The sequence below is a fragment of the Vanderwaltozyma polyspora genome, genomic scaffold (assembly GCF_000150035.1).
Source record: "Vanderwaltozyma polyspora DSM 70294 KpolScaffold526 genomic scaffold, whole genome shotgun sequence".
In the NCBI taxonomy this organism is placed as follows: Eukaryota; Fungi; Ascomycota; class Saccharomycetes; order Saccharomycetales; family Saccharomycetaceae; genus Vanderwaltozyma; species Vanderwaltozyma polyspora.
The window spans coordinates 24,438-45,349 of NW_001834655.1; the positions used below are offsets into that span (position 1 = coordinate 24,438).

Genomic DNA, 20,912 nt, shown 5'->3' on the forward strand with positions numbered 1-20,912 from the left:
TGTATATTTCACCCAACCACAACAGCTGTCCCAGCTCTGGTATAATCGTTCTATAGATTATCTCTCTTCTGTACAAGACTATAAGAACTTGGAGTATTGATGTTTAACGCCAAAGGATGTATCCAATAGAATCAACAATCTGACCCTAAAATCTGTGACCAACAGTGTTCTTAGCCTATGTATTTATATTGATCTCTAACGTAAAAGGATGTATTACGCATGCAATCAAATCAACTTTTCTCTTATCGTCTCTTCTTCTTCTCTCTCTTGATACCAAAATGAAAAATTATATTGTTTTAATATAAAACAGACAAACAAGACAAACAAACAAGCAGAGATATGGAATGTTTCTAAATATATAAACTTACAACAGTCAAGGAATCGATAAGTTTACTAGTAGTCCTACTACAACTGCAAGAAAAATATATATCAATTATTAAAGAGTGACAATTCATTCACTATATACCATGACATACTAAACTTGCTACTCGATGCATTTATTATTCCTAATGATGTCTCTCCTTCAATGGATTGATCAATTGATCTAGTAATTGTATTAGCAAATATCTTTCGAACTGATACAATGACGTATTCATCAGATTTCTTATTGTACATTGTTGATGTATAAATGTAATTACTTAAAATGGAAGAATCTATAAGGAACTTTATAAAGTGATGGATTCGATTTCGATTTCGATATCTTAAAAGTTAGCAAGCTAGTTTATGCTGAGTTCGAATTTGAAAACATATGAACCAACATGTAATATCTTAGTAAATGGGTTCTTGTTTGTATTTCTATAATGTACATTAGTTAGTTGTAGTTGTAGTTGTTTGCTGTAAAACTCATCTTGTATGGTAATGCTCCTTTGGTTATAATATTTAACCTTAATTGTTTAAATTGAAAAATTGTTAAGTTCAAAAGCTCATCTCATAATAAAAGTATCTATTTAAAACTTACGGTTTGCAAGGCTAGACTGTTGTTGTTGTTGGCTTTAAGGTTATATATCAAGGGCAATACACTTTTGTAGATAGATTGTTGAACTATATCCATTTTGTTTTTTGCTAGTTTAACTTATTCTTATCTTTAGTTAGCATTTTTGTTGATATACAAGCACTAGAATCAATAAGGCACATTAATGAAATCTTTAATAGTTTATAATGGATTCTCATATAAAATATCTAGATGAGCTTATCAATGCTATTAAAGGTTTTAGGACAGTTACAGAAGGTTCAGAGAATGTTCAGGAATATACGAAAAACCTTCCACTACTTAAAATCCCAGATAATGGTTATTCAAAAAGTGTTAAAATTATTAATACTTTATTGAGAAATTTATATGATTGTGAAAGGAAAGATAGTTTAATGAGAAATGATATTATCTTTGCTAAATCCATAGAGGCATTAGATCTTTTGATTTGTTCAAATCCATTTATTTTATCTAATTTTTTACAATTAGGGATCAACAATGGTGAACCGCCAAAATTAGGCATAATATCACTCTTTGATCAGTTATTAGAAATATCAATTTCTCATTACGATATTGATCCTCACCATAGAATTTGGTTTATAAGGAAAAAAATAAGCAATTGGTGTAAAATCTCCATTAGATTATACTCAGAAGTTTGCAAAATTGCATTATCAGAACATATTATACAGCTAATTAAAACTTTAGAAGATAGAATTACAAAAGTTTTAAATGGTAATTGTGAGGTTACATACTTTGTTCGTAGTTCAAAGAAAATCTGGGTGTTCCTATATTGGTTTAGTGGTCGTAATGATTCTTTTGGAAATTCACTAACTTTTCTAGATTCAAAATTAACACTCAATGGCTGGGATTTTTATTTACAAAGATTGCTAAGAATTATACTATACGTTTTAAATTCTGTGCAATTACAAAATAATGATAAACAGGTTGAAGATTTAGAAATTGCATTCACTTCAATAATCGTGGATTATCTAGTAACTCAATCAACTTTGACAATATATGGCCCAAAAGTTAGATTAGTTGAAAGATTTAGAAGTTTATTATCCCTATTGCATCAATTCACTACTAGGTTTATAGGGCGTAAGGACCCAAATCAAACATTGGCTAAAAATATACTAAAAGTTTACACATTTTGCATTTCAAGAGGTTCATTGGATTCTGAAACTCTTGATATTTTCATTGAATCTTTCCCAATTAACAACTGGGTACAATTGAAAAACATTACTGAAAATAATATAGAACATATTTTCGATGAGCTAACTTATAAAGCATTAATTTTAATAGCATTCGACATTGAAAGAAGAAAATCTGATAAAAATGATCTGGCATTTAACGAAGACTGTAAATTATGGATTAAGTCAGACATATCATATTCAATTTTAGAAAATGTTTTAGAACCATATGATATGAATATGAAACAATTAGAGAACTTGAGATTAATGATCGTTAAAGGGTTTAAGAATAAGGAACAAAATTCAATATTATGCATACTGCTAAATAATTTGGAACCTGGCATAACTCAACGATCTAATAACGACCTACAGATACTATTCAAAGAAGTAACGAGTTCAATTCAAACCTGTTTAGCTACAAACAATTATAGAAAGCTAGTAAAATGGGCAAATATACTAGGTATACTAGCCTGTTATGAAGCCGAAATGATATCTAATCGGAATTTAACATTAGATAGCTGGGAACCTTGCAAAACCTGTGATACCTCTTCCAAGTGTAATATATTTAAGCAAATCAACCCAGAACGTCCACTTTGCACCAAATCATCCGAATCATACAGAATACTAGCGAAGTTTTATCTATCTCATCCAAAATTGCTTGAACTGAACGCATCGATACTATCAGGAATTTTACTCGCAATGAGAAGAGTATTTGTACATTTCCAACCTCCACAATTGAAAATAGAAGGCAGGAAAATATATTCAGAAGGTAAAATAGATAGTTTTGGGATTGTCAGGAATTGTTTCAGTTCAAAAAATAGAGAACTGAGACTTCTGTCAGGAAAACTAATACCAGTATGGAATATTTCGAGTGATTTTAATTCGGAAGATGAACTCACTGCTGTGTTGATTCAATTTCTTCAAATGAACCAGAATCCATCCCTAACAGAGGTATCGATAGTGGCTTGGTGTGATTTAACACTAACAACGTCAGAGGATATCTTTGACTCTTTATTGTTAAAATTGATAGATATTTTTAAGTCATCTGATTACACAGTTCATAATATGATGAAATTTCAGATTAAGGCACTAGCTAAGACATTAAACAAAACTCCATATCAACTACTATCCCCTATTCTGCCAATATTACTACGTCAAACAGGAAAAAATCTGGTTGAAAAAAGGCTTTCATTTCAAAGACTAATTGATCTTTTAGGATATTCTGCAAAAACCGTCCTAGATATTTATCAGCGGTACATTATACCTTATTCTATAACACAATATAAAACAGATGTCTTCACTGAAATAGCACAGATAATGTGTGATGGTAATGCTTCACAAATTAATGAACAAAAAAAGGTATTGCTAATTAAAAATAGTAGACAAATATTCGCTGTTGCATTAGTAAAATATGGATTTTTTTCACTGGAAACTTTGGAAACTTTGTTTCTAAACAGGTTGCCATCGTTTGATAAGACTTATATTAGCGCTTATCTTCCAGATTATAGAACTTTAGCTGAGTTTTTGAAATTATACAAAAACGACGATCTGAATAATAGTACTGAATCAGAAAATGAAAGGATGATATTATATTCTCTCAGATTTTTATTAACGGACTTTGAAAAGGATAAAAAGCATGGCTCGAAGTATAAAAACGGTAAAGATTGGTCAATGACACAGGAACAAAAATTCCAAACCAAGCTTCAGGATAATATCTTAGGTATTTTTCAAGTATTTTCTAGTGATATACATGATGTTGAAGGGAGAACTTCTTACTATGAAAAACTAAGAGTCATCAACGGTATTTCATTCTTGATTAAACATGCTTGCAAAAAGGCAATTATTTCAGCTCTGGCACAAATTAGTATTTGTTTGCTGACAGGGCTTGAAATTCATGAAGTGAGGTATAGCTCTCTCAAATGTTGGCATCTATTAATGGTGAGTTTGAACGACGAAGAGTTGTCGACAGTAATAGATAGTTTGATCTGTTTCGTACTGCAAACTTGGAAAGACTTCAATACCAAAACAAAGAGTATTATTTTCGAAATATTTGATACGTTAATCAAAGATAAAACAAGTTTAATATTAAATATAAAGCCTTATATCACGTTGGCTTTAGTAAATAAGGTGGAAATAGGTATCCTCTCTAGAGATAACCAGTTTGCTAGGGTTGTAAATAGGATCCGTAATAATACTAATTGGGTTCCTATATTTGCTAAAAATTTGGAAAGTAACAATAAATATGTCATTCGCCAAACTTTGGATGATATTGAGTTGTTTCTTAAAAGGAAGCAAACAGAACATTCGTTCTCATTTTTCTCAAATAATAATAAGGAAACAAATGTCACTGTTCTATTGGGTGCTCTCCTTGATACATCGTTTAAATATAGAACTACAGATAGGGATTTATGCGAAAAATGTTCAAGATGTATCGGTTTGATAGGTGTTCTTGATGTTAACGTGTACGATTTATGGAAAACTTCTCCCTCTACTAATGAAGTCTTTGATCTGAACGATGACATCCAGACAATAAAATTCTTAATTTGGATGTTAAATGATATTTTAGTACCAGCATTTTGGCAGAGTGAGAATCCAAGTAAACAATTATTTGTTGCCTTAGTGATGCAAGAATCTTTAAAATATTGTGGATTAAGCTCCAGTTCTTGGGATATTAATCAACCTGAAGTGTATCCAAACGAATTAAGGTTATGGAATAAATTTAATACGATTTCAAAAACAACCTTATATCCATTGCTTTCCTCGTTGTACTTGGCCCAATCATGGAAAGAGTACATTCCCTTGAAATATCCTTCTTATAACCAGAAGGAAGGTTATTTACCTTGGATCAAAAGTTTAACACTTGACCTACTTAAGACTGGTACAGATGAAAATCATCCTTTACATGTTTTTTCATCATTGATAAGAGAAGATGATGGTTCTTTATCTAAATTTTTGCTACCATATATTACAATGGATATTATCATAAAAGCTGAATCGGAGACAATTTATGAAACAATTATGAATAATTTAATAACAGAATTCAGATATATTTTTAACTACAAGGTAGACGGTTTAAATCATCATCAAATGGATTCTTTGAAGCTATGCTACGAATCGATCTTTTCTGTGATTGAATACTGTAAGAAGTGGATGACACACTTTAAGGAAACCTACAACAATACAAATGGAACACATACTATCAAGGAAACGAAATACATAAGAATGTTGAGCAGAACGGAAAATTTCTTGGAAGTAATCCCCCCAGAAGTGTTAGCTCAAAGATCTTTGGAAACTAGTTCTTTTGAGAGGTCTGCACTTTATCTGGAGAAATGGTATAGGACGGATCAAGATAATAATTCAAATAATTCAAGTTTATTGACTTCTCTACAAAGAACATATGAAGAGATTGGTGACATTGATTCAATTGATGGTATTCTAAAGGCGTTTTCATCACAAAACTTGAGTTCAAAAATTGAAGAGCTTCAATTTTCAAATAGCTGGGAAATAGCTCAAGATTGTTTTAAAACTTTAGGCAAATTAAATGACGATAACCAGTCAATAACTAAAATGTTAAAGCTGACCTATGATCATCAACAATATTCCAAAGTAGTGAATGATTTGTCATTTGTAACTGAAATACATACCACTGATCTAAACAAGGAAGAAATCAAATGGTATAGACTTGCTATGGAATCTTCTAATTTAACTGGTGATCTAGGCTTAATAAACAGGTGGATAAATAATATTGAAGTTTTAGAATCCATTCATGATCCTGAACTATTATTGCATTATAATATCGGAAAAGCTTTATACTTTGTCCACGAAAATAATACAAAAAAGGTGGTAGAGTATATAAATAGATGTTTTAAGCTAATAGGTATTCATTTCATTACACCATCAAGAGAAACTACACTAGCTAAAAAGCAAAATTTATTGATGCAATTGCATAGCTTATACGATATTTATTTATTATCATCAAATGATAATGAATACCTGTTCAGAAACAGTACTGACATACTAGATTTTAGAATGAAAAGAATCGGTGCTGATTTTGTACCAAACCATTATTTACTCTCCATTAGAAAGTCATATGATTCTTTAAAGAATAAATCTTATAGTAACGAAGATTTAGTGAATACTTTCTTTAAAATTACAGAGCTGAGTAGAAATAATTCAAGGTTGGATTTAGCTTCTGAATCCTTAATGAACTGCTTAAAACATGATCAAAATCAAGCAGAACTGGAATTTGCTGAGATATTATGGAAACAAGGTGAAAATGACAGAGCACTAAAATTGGTTAAAGAAATACATGAAAAATGTAAGAATGACCCTAATATCAAGTGTAGAACTAAAGGTGCAATTCTGTTGAAGTATACTGAATGGTTAGATTTATCTAATTATTCAGCTTCCGAACAAATAATAAAACAATACCAGGACTTGCTTAATCTAGATCCACAGTGGGAAAAGCCTTATTACTCTATGGGTTTGTACTACAGTAGGTTATTAGAAAGGAAAAAAGCAGAAGGATATGTAACGAATGGTCGTTTAGAATACAAATCTATATCATACTTCTTGCTGTCGTTCGAGAAGGACACAATGAAAGTTCATGAAACCTTACCGAAGGTTGTAACGTTTTGGCTGGATACAGCAGCAGCCTGTGTAAATGAGAAGGACACGAATAGAAAAGAAATTTTACAAAGAACCACTGAAGATATATGCAAGCATATAGAAAGCGCATTACAGAATAGTCCTACATATATATGGTATTCAGTCTTAACCCAATTACTTTCAAGGCTATTACATGAGCATCAATCATCCGCTCAGTTAATTATGCATATACTATTAAGCTTGGCTTTTGAATACCCATCCCACATCTTATGGTATATTTCTATTCTTTTAAACTCTAAATCGAGTTCAAGAGTTAAGAGAGGGAAACAGATAATTGAAAAGATTCAACATCACTCCCAAGATGGTAATAAATTATTGGTTTCTTGTTCAGAATTGGTAGAGTCACTAACAATTGTCTGTTTGAAAGATATAAAAAATTCATCCACAAGAGCAGGGAAATCATTGGAAAAGGATTTTAAATTCAATTTAAACCTGGCACCTTCTGAAATGGTAGTTCCTGTTCGGATTAATTTGGAGATGGTATCACCTCTTTCTTCCGAATCGATGAAAGGTTATAAGCCTTTTAGACCAGTGGTTAGTATTGCAAGATTTGGGACGTCATACAAAGTCTTTTCGTCTTTGAAGAAACCCAAAAAAATTAATATTGTTGGTTCAGATGGTAATATCTACGGTATTATGTGTAAGAAAGAGGATGTCAGACAAGATAATCAATATATGCAATTTGCTACCACGATGGATTTTATGTTAGGTAAAGATGTCGAAGCTACGAAACGAAATTTAGGTATAACCACTTATTCTGTATTATCATTGAGAGAAGATTGTGGATTAATCGAAATTATTCCTAATGTTGTTACTTTAAGATCTGTGTTTGTTGAAAAGTATGAAAGTATGAAGGTAAAGTATTCTTTTAAAAGTTTATATGAGCAATGGCAACAATTACCAGATGAACATAAAGTTGGATATTACAAAGATCAAATATCAAAATTTCCACCTGTATTGTATCAATGGTTTTTGGAGACATTTCCGGATCCTATTAGTTGGTTTAATGCACGGAATGCATATTCTCGATCTAATGCAGTGATGGCTATGGTAGGCTATATATTAGGTCTTGGTGATAGACATTGTGAGAATATTTTGCTAGACGTTGAAACTGGTAAGGTTTTACATGTTGATTTCGATTGTTTATTTGAAAAGGGTAAGAGATTACCTATACCTGAAGTTGTGCCATTTAGATTGACACAAAATATGTATGATGCGTTGGGTATAACAGGAACTGAAGGTACCTTTAAAAAATCAAGCGAAGTGACTGTGTCTATAATGAGACAAAATGAAATCTCCTTAGTTAACGTTATTGAAACTATTCTATATGACCGAGATATGGACTACTCGATTCAAAAAGCATTAAAAGTTTTGAGAAATAAGATCCGTGGTATTGACCCTCGAGATGGACTTGTATTAAGTGTCCAAGGTCAAGTTGAGACGTTGATTCAAGATGCTACGTCTGATGAGAAATTAAGTCAGATGTATATAGGTTGGTTACCATTTTGGTAACACAAGAATAAAAATATAAATTTTCAAATTCAAAATCATATCAGAGTCATTAAATCAGTTTTTTGTTTAGTGTAGTCATTAATAGTAATTAAACTATCTAGTACAGTGTGAATATAAAAAATCATCATGATATTTTGAATATTTGAAATGGTCAAGAACCAAATGTTGAATTCAAGTAAAAATAAAATTAAGAATATCACCATCATCTGATGGTGAATAACCATTAATATCAATAAAAATCAGATATCTTGTGACCAATCATCAATTCTCAAAGATAAGATAATGATGTTTTACCATCCCCCCTTCAAAAAATTTGTACACTGAAAGGGAAACTTAAATTGTAAAACTACCTTACCTAAGATACTAATATGTCCGCCCGGTCGACAACAAATCATCACATTTTACAATTAATCAATTGATAAGGATGCCATTATTGTGAAATCAATAATCTCCAGAGTGAATTCTTATATTTTAATGAGAAGTGTAGAGAGGGAAATGAAGAAATATTCATCTTCAAAAATTTTGCAATAATATCTTTTAAAATCATACAAGGCTGAAACTTAACGAAAAAGGTGTTGTCGACATGCAGGAAATCCTACTATTCAGTCGGAACAATTGGTATATGGAATGTAATGTTTAATCATATTAGTTCATAGGAACAGAAATAAGATATATTGAACAAAAAACTTGAATTGAATTGAATTCGAGAATATCTCGTACTTTTCTCTTTCTCTTTCTCTTACAAAAAAGGTAAGTGTTCTCTAAAATATATATTATTCACTCTGAATCGACCACCTGGTCGATATCATATTACACACAATATGTATATTCCCTGGTGTTGTACCGAACCAAGGTATCAGAATATAAAAAAATGAGAATGATATAATTAGAGTGTAATAAATTTTATATGTAGAAAATGTATTGTTAAACTATTACAAGAACTGGATTTAAATACGATTGCTTAAATACTTTTCCAGTGTAAGACGGTGAAAAAAAATTTTCTCTCACTGGCTCAGTGAAAGTTTGCTTTATTGAGGTGAAATCAAGCGATGGTAAAACTGTTCGAAGCAACAACTAAAACCAGATGATCTTGTATAAGGTTAGGGCATAGAAGGCAGACATTTGTTACGAATTAAGATGAGAAGAAATTGGGTCGTCGCTACAAGGACTTAAAATTTTTTATTTCTGCTTGATTGGTTTTTTTTCACTTTAAAGATCTGGGACACTATGAATCGGCACGACTATATTGATCCATTTGTAAATGGAAATTTTGGGATGTCAGCGAGATTGATTTATGATTTATGCAATATCAATCAACCAATAAGTAACGAAAAGTTTTTCTTCTTTATTGTCATTTTATAAAGTGCTGAAGTTGCTGCTGATGCTAAGTAGTAGTAGTAGTAAATGTTACCCGGACATCCGATACATTCCTGTTCAACATATTATAATTCAAGCTGGAGACTGGTTCGTACAAGACCCAGGGCAACCAATAAATCCGTAATAGAGCAGTACTTTGAGCATAGAGCAGTGGAACATTGAGCTGAGTCCAGTATATTCCAGCATTTTTTTTTGACTTGAATAGAAGAGACTGGATGGGTGGGTGGATGTTGTTATTTTACTTACCCCTCTCCGACACACTATCGGATCAACCTGGATACCCTCTGTAATAGGGAAAATTGTAGGTAAAAGAAAGAGAGCAAGCAAGCTTAAGATGTAGTTTTCTTTTGAGAGGGAAGGGAAGACTTAATATATTTTGTCTTTTATTCTCTGGACAGACAGACCTCTCTCAAACTCGGTGGCTGGAAAGCCGTTAGTAAGTTGCTGCTGTTTACTTTATTGTATACTTTTTTGGTGAGCTTGAGCTTGCTGATGCAGCTATGTCTGTCTGAATCTTTGGCTTTTGGGAAGGTTGAGCACCAATAGCAGAACAAAGAAAAAAAAGAAATTAAAAATAAAAAAAGTAATTCCACAAAAACTGTTTACTTGCCCAGACGAGTTCGTAAGAATGAAAAAAGAAATGGGATTTTGTGGTGGTTGTTCGGGTTCTCTGCTGCTGTTTCTCTGTGCGATGCCCGAAAAATTTTCCAAGCAGTTTGTTTTTTGTTTTTTCGCTTTTTTCTTTTTTTCAACTTTTTTTTTTCTTAATTTCCGGTTCGACGGTTGTGTGCGGAATTTCTCTGTTTTTGTGTCCTCTACCGAAAGCCCAAAAAAATAAGAAAAAAGGAAACGGTCGGCGGCAGTGGATGAACGGTACTTTCTACGCCACTTTTTTCCTGGAAAAACGAAAATGAAAAAAAGAAATGTGAAGCACAGACGTACCGACGTACAGACACAAATACGCACCAAACCGATTTAAGAAAAAACAAAAGAAATTTAAAAAAAGAAATTCAAAGACAGAGACAGAAAGAGATGAGGTTCGAAGGTACTACAACCACCACCATAAACAAGAAGAAGAAGAAGAAGAAGAAGAAGATGATGATGATGATGATGATGATGAACAATACGAATAGAATAGTAACTAATTTAAAAATTGAATGCAATACAGTAAAAATTCACGATTAAAAATCTACTATTTCCAAGGGAGCAAGAGCAAGGGCAAGAGCGAAAAGCAAGAGAAGAGACATATGACAGAGAAATTGGCCTGATTGATTTTGATTCGATGGACATTTTCATTAAATCTCATCAATTTTACATTCAAGCTGATACTACTGAGTAATAACAACATTAATTCAAAATATATCGTTTTTGCTTTCTTTTGATTCTTCTGTTGTCCTGAAACTAATAATCACAAATATATATATATATATATATATATATGGGTGTGTCCTTGAAAAAAAGAATTTAAAGACTGTTTAGATAGTTCATCTCGTTCCTTTCAACTGGTTTTCCTAGACAGCAAGGTTAAGAAGAGCTGAGGCTAGGGTACACACACAGTTCTCTCTTGTTTTTGGGGTTGGATTGGATTTGAATATCTATCTGCTATTTTCGTAGTTATTTATTGTATTTGCTGAATAGTATAAATAATCAAAGGAAACTTTATTCATATATTTTCATTTTATATATAAATATTCTGTGTGTTATTGTTTTTCTTTCATTGCAAGAATAAACTCAATAGAACCAGAAAAAAAATCACATCATATTGTATCATATCATTTCATTGCAATTATGAATTCTGTTAAAGTAAATACAAGTTCAAAATCTTTTAAAGCTATCAATAGTGTTTTCACTAAAGATGATATTATTCCAATTCAAAAATTTATATCTTCCAACAAGTCGAAAAAGGCTGACAATAATGATAAAACTACAACTACTACTATAGATTCAGATCAGTCGGCAGGACCAAAGGATATTATCACCCATTTTGATGCTGATACTGGTAACAATAACAAAAATAAGACAACTACAGCTACAGATGACGACAATGAGAACAAAAATGAGAACGAAGAGGATGAGGAAAAGAAAAATTACGATAGTCCTGTTTGTTCAGATAATGAAGCTGATATTTTATTTTCACCTTTATTCGATACAAATGATGATAACGAAGATGAAGATGAATTCGATAAAGGTCTGTTATCCCCTATTTACTTCTCTTGTCAATATCCAAAACGTTTCCATCACCATCATAATAGTAGCACAACTGCTTCTTCAAAACTATTAAATGGTGTTACTCCAGTGAATACCCTAAACCAAGACGCTGCTGTAACTTCAAACGACGATAAGTCTCAGAATGTCGAAATGGTCTCCAAAAGCAATGCTGGTTCCAATACTGTTGTAACTTCCACAACTATCAATAACAATAAATCTATATCTGCATCTCAAATTGAAAATGCCAACAATGGTGTATTCACATTGTTTGGTGAAGAAAATACACATGATATTACATCACCAAAATCTTCATCAATCAATCATAATTCTATAACGAATGATTTCTGGAGAGAAGTCAAAACTTCAGATGATTTATCAATTGATTATATGCCTGTTCAAACAAATGACGAATTAACTGAAATTGCAAACAGTTCAATTTCTACTAATCCTTCAACTCCAAAGCATACCCCAATTGAAGAATTCATCACTGAAGATTTAAAACAATCTTTCACTTCTCACATAGAATCAAATACTTCGATTCTAGATCCAAATGATGATAATTTAAATTATAAAATTAAATTATTATCTTATAGAAATTCTCAAGGTAATTTAAACTTACCAATTGCATTATCTAATTCACAAAAGCATAAAATTGATAAAATATCAAAAAAGAGGAAAAGGAAGAATAATTATTTAAAAAAAAACGCCATTAGGAGGAAAAGTGGTGTTTGGCAAATGGTTTCAACCAATATCGGTATTGGTGAATTTATGTTATAAAAATTTTACAAGGTTATTATTATATTTTTTTTACTGTCGCTTTATTTCAACACGACTAGTGTCTCTGACTAATTATTATTATTATTATTGTCGTATATTATACTATCTGGAATATTCATATTTTTTCTTAAAACATTCTGTTTTCAATTCGGTAATAAATTCATATTTATTTATATACTTATTTTGTATTAGTTATTATTTTTAAAAGACAAATTTTTCAACTACTTTATTCTTTTTGGTGTAATTAATTGTAGATATGCCAGGAATGGGTTGCTATGTGGAGGGAAGGGGTAAAAATATGGTGCACAACAGTACGTCTGTCTTTTAAGCTGTACACGATGATGTGGGACTGGTACTTTTATAGGGAAGTTAAATTTAAAAAGGAAAAAATTGAAAAAAATTAATTTGATTTCGCCCAGGATCGAACTGGGGACGTTCTGCGTGTTAAGCAGATGCCATAACCAACTAGACCACGAAACCATATTAACTTGTTGAGTTTGTTATATAGTTAATGTATATAAGTCCTGATGTGATCGTCACTTATTGTATTGTTTGATCCGGAATATTGAATATCAATGTATTAAGTATTTATCTAGGGAAACAAGCCGTAGAAGTAAATACTTAAGGTTACTAGTTATAAGCTCTATGAGGTTAATTAACTATTATAATAACTATACAGTAGTATTAAATATATAAAGATCTCTATGGTCTTCTGTTTAATAACAAAAGTGTACATCTTTACTTCAGGAACTATGCCCTTTATATACGTCATGTCAGTTGTCCATTAGCGTCATTCCTTTTAACAATCATGACAGATCCTCTTTCCTTATTCCTGTCATCTTGTACTAACGTGGAATCAATACACTTAATTGAGTACTATTAAGCTTGTCCTCTTTTATATCTCTATATCTAATTACATATTCGTATACATTATCAATTCTAAATCTTAACTTAGTTCGCCTTTTTATATGAATCTATTTTCGTATGTTCGTCGACGCTTTTCTTAATTGCTGACGTGTTCCTAATTATGTTCAACTATCTTGTGCGTTAATGATTATTCGTAACCGCTCTTATTAGTTGGATTTACTATCCAACAGAGTTGTTTTATTATTTAATAAGGACATTCTGATAGTTTGCTATGGTTCGTAGGAAGTTGCTTACGATCAGGGTTGTTAGGGCTAACATCTGAAACATTTTCATGTTTCATATAAGTTGGTTGCACCAAACTTACGACGACAGTCCGTGTTATATAAAGAGCATAGTGTAGAGTATGTATATTAGATAGAGGTTCCATTTGAAGGAACAATTAGAGTAAGAGAACAATTAAGTAAGAAATATACATCTATATATTTAGTGTTGTATTTTAATCATAGTTATTCATATTAATAACTAGTAAGCACATAATTATACAATATGAGTGTTTAAAAATTATGTCTACTAACTAGTCAAATATATCTCAAGTTTTTATCCAAAACTTTTATACTATTCAAATGATCAAATGACTAGCGCTATTATATTAATATCATTCATCAATATTGTACATTTATGTTGTAACCTAAAATGTATGGTTCACACTAATGGGTTTCAAGGTTATGGCAATAAAGGTTATGGCAGTAAAGGTTATGACAGTAAAGGTTATGACACGTTGCAATTGTTCGATCGCAAATGTCATACTCGACCTTCTGAGTAATTGCCAAATCATATCATAAGAAGTGAAGTGCAAAGGCATCATAATTTATTATCATAATTAAATAATATTAAGATTATGAGATTGGATCTAAACATATAAAAAGGCATGACATTTTGGTACATCCAAAATATTGTTTATCTAAAATATTAATATATATTTATTTAGTTACATTTATAAGACACTACGGAGAAATAAATATAAATATTATATTAAAAACATCTTGTATCAATCACCAAAATGAATCAATCAGATAATACTTTTACATCTGAACAATTTAAATTTCAAGTCTACAGTCGGTTGTAAAAATCAAATATTGATGGACAATTATAAAACAATGAAAAGTAATAAGTGCTGTATGTGATATTTCTACCAACTTGACAATATAAATCCTCAATGCTTAATGAGTATAAGGCTGAATATATGTATTATAAGTTTTGCTAATTGACTGTTTTCTACCGTCTTCCAAAAAAGTATTTGGAATAAGAGATAAATGGATGTGGAAATAAGTTTTGAGCAGATTACAATCTGCTTGATATCCTTCTGTGAAATATTCTAAATAGTTTGTAAGAGTGATTATTTGTGAATTGGTGAAAATTCAATCCTTGAGTTAGTTAAAGGTCTTTTCATCATTTCCATGAACTTATGTGATGAATTAAAAGGATGTAAGGTATACAGTCAAAAAAGCTAAAATTAGATATCTTGCCACTTCCGTAACTAAATATGCATGCTTCCTATTATTGAATAAAATAAGTAAAAGCCATGAGGTGATTATATAAATGTTTCCATTACCATTTCCTTATCAATTCCATAGTACGTTCAAACGATTTTTGGGCTTGCCCATTTACATAACTACAATTTTTTTTACAGGAAAAAAAAGCTCTCATTTCTTAGCCATCAAATTGAGAGAACTAGGAGAATCCCAAAGGCGTCGTTTTCATTTATTGTGCAACTGGCATCTATAATTGCTGACATCTAGTAAGTGAATCTCTTCATATTAAAGCCAAAATTATCATGATTCACGAGTTTGTTTCGAATTCAATTCATCGTCGACGTATAAAAGAGCATTATATATACCCTAGTATAAGAAGTAACTATGTATCAAAGTAAATGGTCGATCCAGTCATTGAGTAAAATGAGGTTAAGCAAATTGATCCCCAGATTCATGCTAGCTAACCTAGTAGCAGCGTATAATGCCACTATGCCGAACCATGAAGATATGTGGGGGCTGATACAGCATCCTGAGCAAGAACAATTTGACCCGGACAATTTTAAAGCCGGTTCAATAAGACACTTCTGTAACGGAGGTGAAACCTCCGTTAACTACGTTGCGACAGATGGAAAGAGTTATACTTTATGGATAGGTTGGGCACCTTGGACTTCAGGGCCAAGTTGTGATGCAACTACTCCACAAGAGATATACCAATGGGTATGTTCAGCGGCAATTAAGGAAATGAAAGAGGCATCCGAGAGAGCGATTTGTTTCTCAACAACATATGATGTCACAGGGCATGCTGATATCAGAGTCAAGAGGTGGGATGAAGCACACTTCCGTGGCCAGTCCAGTTGGGACATCCCTTGTGAGAGTTTTAAATTCATCCCTAACAGTTCCAACGATGAACTCTTTAAACTTCAAAGCTAAATAAAATATATGAAATATTGAAATAACAATATATGAATGAGAGCGAAAGTGGGAAGGAAGGAGGGAGAAGAAGAGTAGAAAAAGGGGAGCAAAAATGAAAAATGTTGCTGACATTGGCCATGTGAGTTTTTCATATTAGATACATATGAAATCCATGATATCATGTCACACAAGTCTTTTTTCGAATTGAATGTCTTTTCCATGTATAAAAGAAACTTATGTAGCATATTGTGATAAGTAACTATGTATTAACACAAAGAAATGATCCAGTCATCTAATAAAAGTGTGAATAAAATGATTCAAAACAATCCTATTAACCAGTTATAATTTTTGTTTATCTTCTATCACATTTACGCTACTCTTACTCAAACTTCAGCATCATTTAATGTAATTGCTATACAAAACTTTAAAATAAATAAAAGAAAAGAAATTAAAGAAATGGAAGAAATAAACTACTAAACTATCGTAAACAACTTTTAAAACTAAACTAACCAATTACTGCCGGTTACAAACCTTTACAACCCAACTAAACAAGATACTCCCAACCCTATCATCGTCGAATTACTGACACTGTCGTTTCTCGTCACCCCTGTCACCCCCTGTCACCTCTCCTCTGACGAACATGTCTCTTAAATTCCCTCGGCTTCCACTAATTTTGCATTGGACAGCAGCGACTTCTCTTATTAAAACAAGCAACGTTACCAAACTACTGCAACTTTTATTCCTAGGGGCTCTATCAAATTACTCACTGACTTGTCAAATCAACCTCAACAATCAATCAATCAATCAATCAATCAATCGATTAATTCAGCAACATTGTAACACACAACAGGAATGGGGGAACCAAGAATTAAAGTTCAGAATGATTGTTCGAATATGTAATGTAAAGAGATATATACCAAGTTAATGGGCAGCTAGCCCTTTGTCACTCTGGAGGGGATGAGAGTGGAAAGGGAGAGGAAAGAAGGAGACCTCTTTTCATTCGAATCGGATATTTCGACGTTTCGAAACTATTTCAAAACCAGTCCCTACTTTGATCGTTGGATAGTTACAAGGCTATTGGGATCAAATCTACTACATCTTCTTGTATATTTATCATTTTAATTTAATATTATTTAAGTAGATATTTTACTTGCATTGACTTTGAGTTTTGAATTGTTCATTTGAACTCAAAGATTTGATATTCTAGTAAGAAAAATCGATTGGGTCTGGTATTATCTCTATATCGAGACAACAGTTAGTTGGTTTTATAGTGTTGTAATAGTATACCAGACTTAAATATAGTCTTTTTTTTGGATACTGTATGGTTAACATCCGATAAATTAGTGGTAATCATCCTCTTCTTCTTTTTATTTTGTCTGTGTGTGGTTGGGAGTTTGAATTGTATAGGTTCTAACGATAGAGTATGCTAATACATCAAATGGCACCATGGGTGCCAACGTTTATTCAAGCTTGTAAAAATAATTCACAGCCTTTTGTGCCTTTCCAATTAGCTACTGTGGATAAAATAAATGGTAATAAACCTCGTTGTAGAACTGTAGTCTTCAGAGATTTTTTATTCAAGGATAAAAATTCGAATATATTGACTTTTAATACTGATATAAGGAGCGATAAGATCAAGGAGTCGATTTTATGTGATGAATTGAGTGGATCCACAGATTTTGAGGCCTGCTTTTATTTCCATCAAACTTGGGAACAGTTTAGATTCAGTGGTGATTGTTTTATATTATCCCAAAATGAATTGAATCGATTACCACAAGAAATAATCAAAAAATATGGAATCTTATCACCAAAAATGTGTGGTCATAATCTTGATGAATTGTACAAATACGATACTAATGATGAACCTAATGAAAATGGAGATGAAAATGAAAATGAAAGTGAAAATTATTTTGAAGATAATGATGTTATGATTGATAGCACTGAAGTGCTATCTGATAATTCCATAAATACCAATGGTGAAATAATGGTCCTTGAGGAAAACCCATATGCCACTAACAAAGATTGGAATTTAGAAATTAAAAGACAATGGAGCTTACTTTCAAGGTCGACTAGATCTCAATACAGGAAACCACAGCCTGGTGAGCCTATCACAACAGAAACAAGCAAGAAATTAGATAAAATCCAAAGAGGTGTAGATGGCACTAAAGAAAATGCAGGGTTGGAAAATTTTGCAGTGGTATGCCTTTGTATTGAAGAAGTAGACTATCTGAACTTGAAAGGTCCAAGTGGTGCAGAGAGATGGAAATATAAAAGGCAAATTGAAAAAGAATACGATGGCCAATACTGCTTCGTTTGGGAAGAAAAAGAAGTATGTCCATAGGGGAACAAAAGGACAATATTAATATCCACCACACCCCACTGTCTCCCAATGGAATCCAACTAACGACATTAAACTGAACGAAAACATTATCAGGAGAACCTTTTTAAAATCGGTATTCCTTGAGATCAAATATTTTATATTCATCTAAAAGCTAATCTAATCCAAATTAGATTGTCTTTCAATAAACTAAAAAAAAGGATTACAGAAATAAAAAATCGTAAAATTATAAAAATGAACGTTTACAATAAGTATTCATCTATAGATTTAAATTTAAAACTAATCAAATATTGTTACAATCACTACAACTGGATTTCTCCAGAGATCTTGAATAATCAATGTCTGAGTAATTTATCGATGATTTGGCTTGTAGATACTCAATTTTAACACAGTTTTCAAGGGAAACTCCAAAAATAATATAATAAATACGATAAACCAACTTTTAGAACCACTTGATCAACTAAACATTCAACTATCATCCTTGATTCAATACCTTACTGGATACCAAATTGCTTACGCTATGACTTGAACAATTTAGATATCATCAGAAACGAAGGATATTTCTTCAACTTTCAAAGAACAAAAGAGGGAACTCAATATCGAATCGAAAAATATTGCCAACCTACAAGATTTAAACCATTAAAAGAGTAAAGATATTTAAAGATTGGATGACAGATCTGTTCCAAATTGGTCCAACGGTGGTTATTCGAAATCTTTGTGAGGTTACTAGCGTAGTTCAACAGGTAGTAGAGTAATTGGAGAGTTTGGAATCTGTTTTATAAGCATTTAATTTCATTTTAATTGGTCTTTTTATTGATTTCGTATTCCTTTAAAGTCTATATATTATGTCAGGAGTTGAAGTTCTTTTAACTGTAGGTAAGCTCGATGCTTCCTTGGCATTGTTAACCACGAAGGATCATTATGTGATTGAATTTCCTACTATGTTGCTTCCAGAAAATGTTAGAGCTGGTTCTATTGTGAAATTACAGGTATCTCAAAATCTCGAAGAAGAAGAAAGACAAAAGACAAGGTTTGATGACATTCAATCTAAGATCTTGGAGAAGTACGGTGCTCGCAAGCCAAAGACCCCTACTTTGAAAGTGGTAAATGTGACGCAAACAAGTTGTGTCTTGGCTTGGGATTCTCTGGATTTGGGTTCTGCAAGATTAAAATCGTTAGTTTTATATAGACAAGGTGTCCGTTCAATGGTCATTCCAAACCCATTGAAAGTATCAGAGACCAAAATTTCAGGATTATCTATAGGTACTCAATATGAGTTCCAATTGAAGTTGTCTACAACTTCTGGACAATTGTGGTCTGAAAAAATCAAAATAACTACTCATAAAATGACTGATATGTCGGGTATTACAGTTTGTTTAGGTCCATTGGATCCATTACAAAGAATTACTGAAGAACAAATTGTTGCAAGCTTGGGTAATATAGGGGCTAGACCTTTACAGAAAAAAGTTGTCATCGATACAACTCATTTCATTTGTAATGATGTTGATAATGAAGATGATCCCGAACTTCTAAGAGCAAAATCAAGTAATATTCCAATTGTAAGGCCAGAATGGGTAAGAGCATGTGAGTTAGAAAAGAGAATTGTTGGTGTTAGAGGTTTCTATTTAGATGCCGATCCAAGTATTTTACAAAGTTATACCTTCCCAATTGTTCCAAGTTCTGACTCTAGAGGTGCAGCAGGTGTTGTCGATGAAAAACCAGAAGCCGCATACATAGAAGAGGTAAAGGAATCAAATACAAATGAAAATGGAACACCCCACGTTGAAGCTGAAGTTGAAGTTGAATCTAAAGAACAACAACATGGAGATAACACTGATGTAGTAGAAAACGAGAATAAGGAAACTGCTGTTGAAGAAGAATTGAAATTACAAGAGGTTAATCTACAGGATGGAGAAGAAAATACCAACACTAATGAACACGAAGATACAGAACAAATTCAAGAAGAACCAAAAGACCGTTTAGATGACGAAATAAAAGAAGATATCGAACTTGAGAATGAAATAAAAGAAGAAGTAGAGGAGGATGTAGTTGAAGAGGCTAAAGAGGAAGAATTAAATGAGGAAACACAGGAAGAAGCTAAAGAAATAAAAGAAGAACTAAAAGAAGAACCTGTAAATGAAAGCATCAGTGAGGAGAAAGAACAGGAAGAACAGGAAGAACAAGAACAAGTGCAAGATATTCCTGATGAAGTTGTGAATGAGGTAATTGAAGATGTGGAGAATGATGTTGAAGCTGAGGCTCATATTGAAGAAGCAAATGAAGCTTCTGAGAATATGGAGGATGTAGAACTAACTCCAGAAACCAATGAAATCAATTCTGAAGTAAATGCTGAAGAAGAAGTACCGGTTGATACCTCTATTCAAACTGAAGTCGAAATGGATGATAAAACAGATATAAGCACTATCAATCAAGGTGAAGAACAAAGTGAAGAAGGAGTAGATGTCCAACAAGAAGATTCAAGTCCAATTCCAAGTTCTCAAAATGGTAAGAAAGCCAATAACAAAAAGAATAAAAAGAAGAAGAACAAGAACAAGAAGAAATAA

At 32.0% G+C, this 20,912-nt stretch overlaps 4 protein-coding genes and 1 non-coding gene across 5 annotated transcripts; 4 read left to right on the plus strand and 1 right to left on the minus strand.

The window, feature by feature from the left end:
- Positions 1 to 1,158: 1,158 nt before the first annotated feature.
- MEC1 (protein kinase MEC1) lies at positions 1,159 to 8,337 on the plus strand (the record flags this gene model as incomplete). The annotated part of the gene is made up of 1 exon (XM_001644567.1): positions 1,159 to 8,337. One exon carries the CDS (start codon positions 1,159 to 1,161, stop codon positions 8,335 to 8,337), a length of 7,179 nt encoding a protein of 2,392 aa, XP_001644617.1.
- Positions 8,338 to 11,502: 3,165 nt separating this feature from the next.
- Positions 11,503 to 12,699, plus strand: Kpol_526p13 (uncharacterized protein; the record flags this gene model as incomplete). The annotated part of the gene is made up of 1 exon (XM_001644568.1): positions 11,503 to 12,699. The coding sequence occupies one exon, from the start codon at positions 11,503 to 11,505 to the stop codon at positions 12,697 to 12,699; it is 1,197 nt and encodes a 398-aa protein (XP_001644618.1).
- Positions 12,700 to 13,105: 406 nt separating this feature from the next.
- Positions 13,106 to 13,179, minus strand: Kpol_526trna2. Its single transcript has one exon. It is a non-coding gene; the product is annotated as a tRNA-Val (tRNA).
- Positions 13,180 to 17,433: 4,254 nt separating this feature from the next.
- Kpol_526p14 (uncharacterized protein) lies at positions 17,434 to 18,351 on the plus strand (the record flags this gene model as incomplete). The annotated part of the gene is made up of 1 exon (XM_001644569.1): positions 17,434 to 18,351. The coding sequence occupies one exon, from the start codon at positions 17,434 to 17,436 to the stop codon at positions 18,349 to 18,351; it is 918 nt and encodes a 305-aa protein (XP_001644619.1).
- An 842-nt stretch (positions 18,352 to 19,193) lies between these two features.
- On the plus strand, positions 19,194 to 20,912 carry CHS5 (Chs5p; the record flags this gene model as incomplete). Its single annotated transcript, XM_001644570.1, has 1 exon — positions 19,194 to 20,912. The coding sequence occupies one exon, from the start codon at positions 19,194 to 19,196 to the stop codon at positions 20,910 to 20,912; it is 1,719 nt and encodes a 572-aa protein (XP_001644620.1).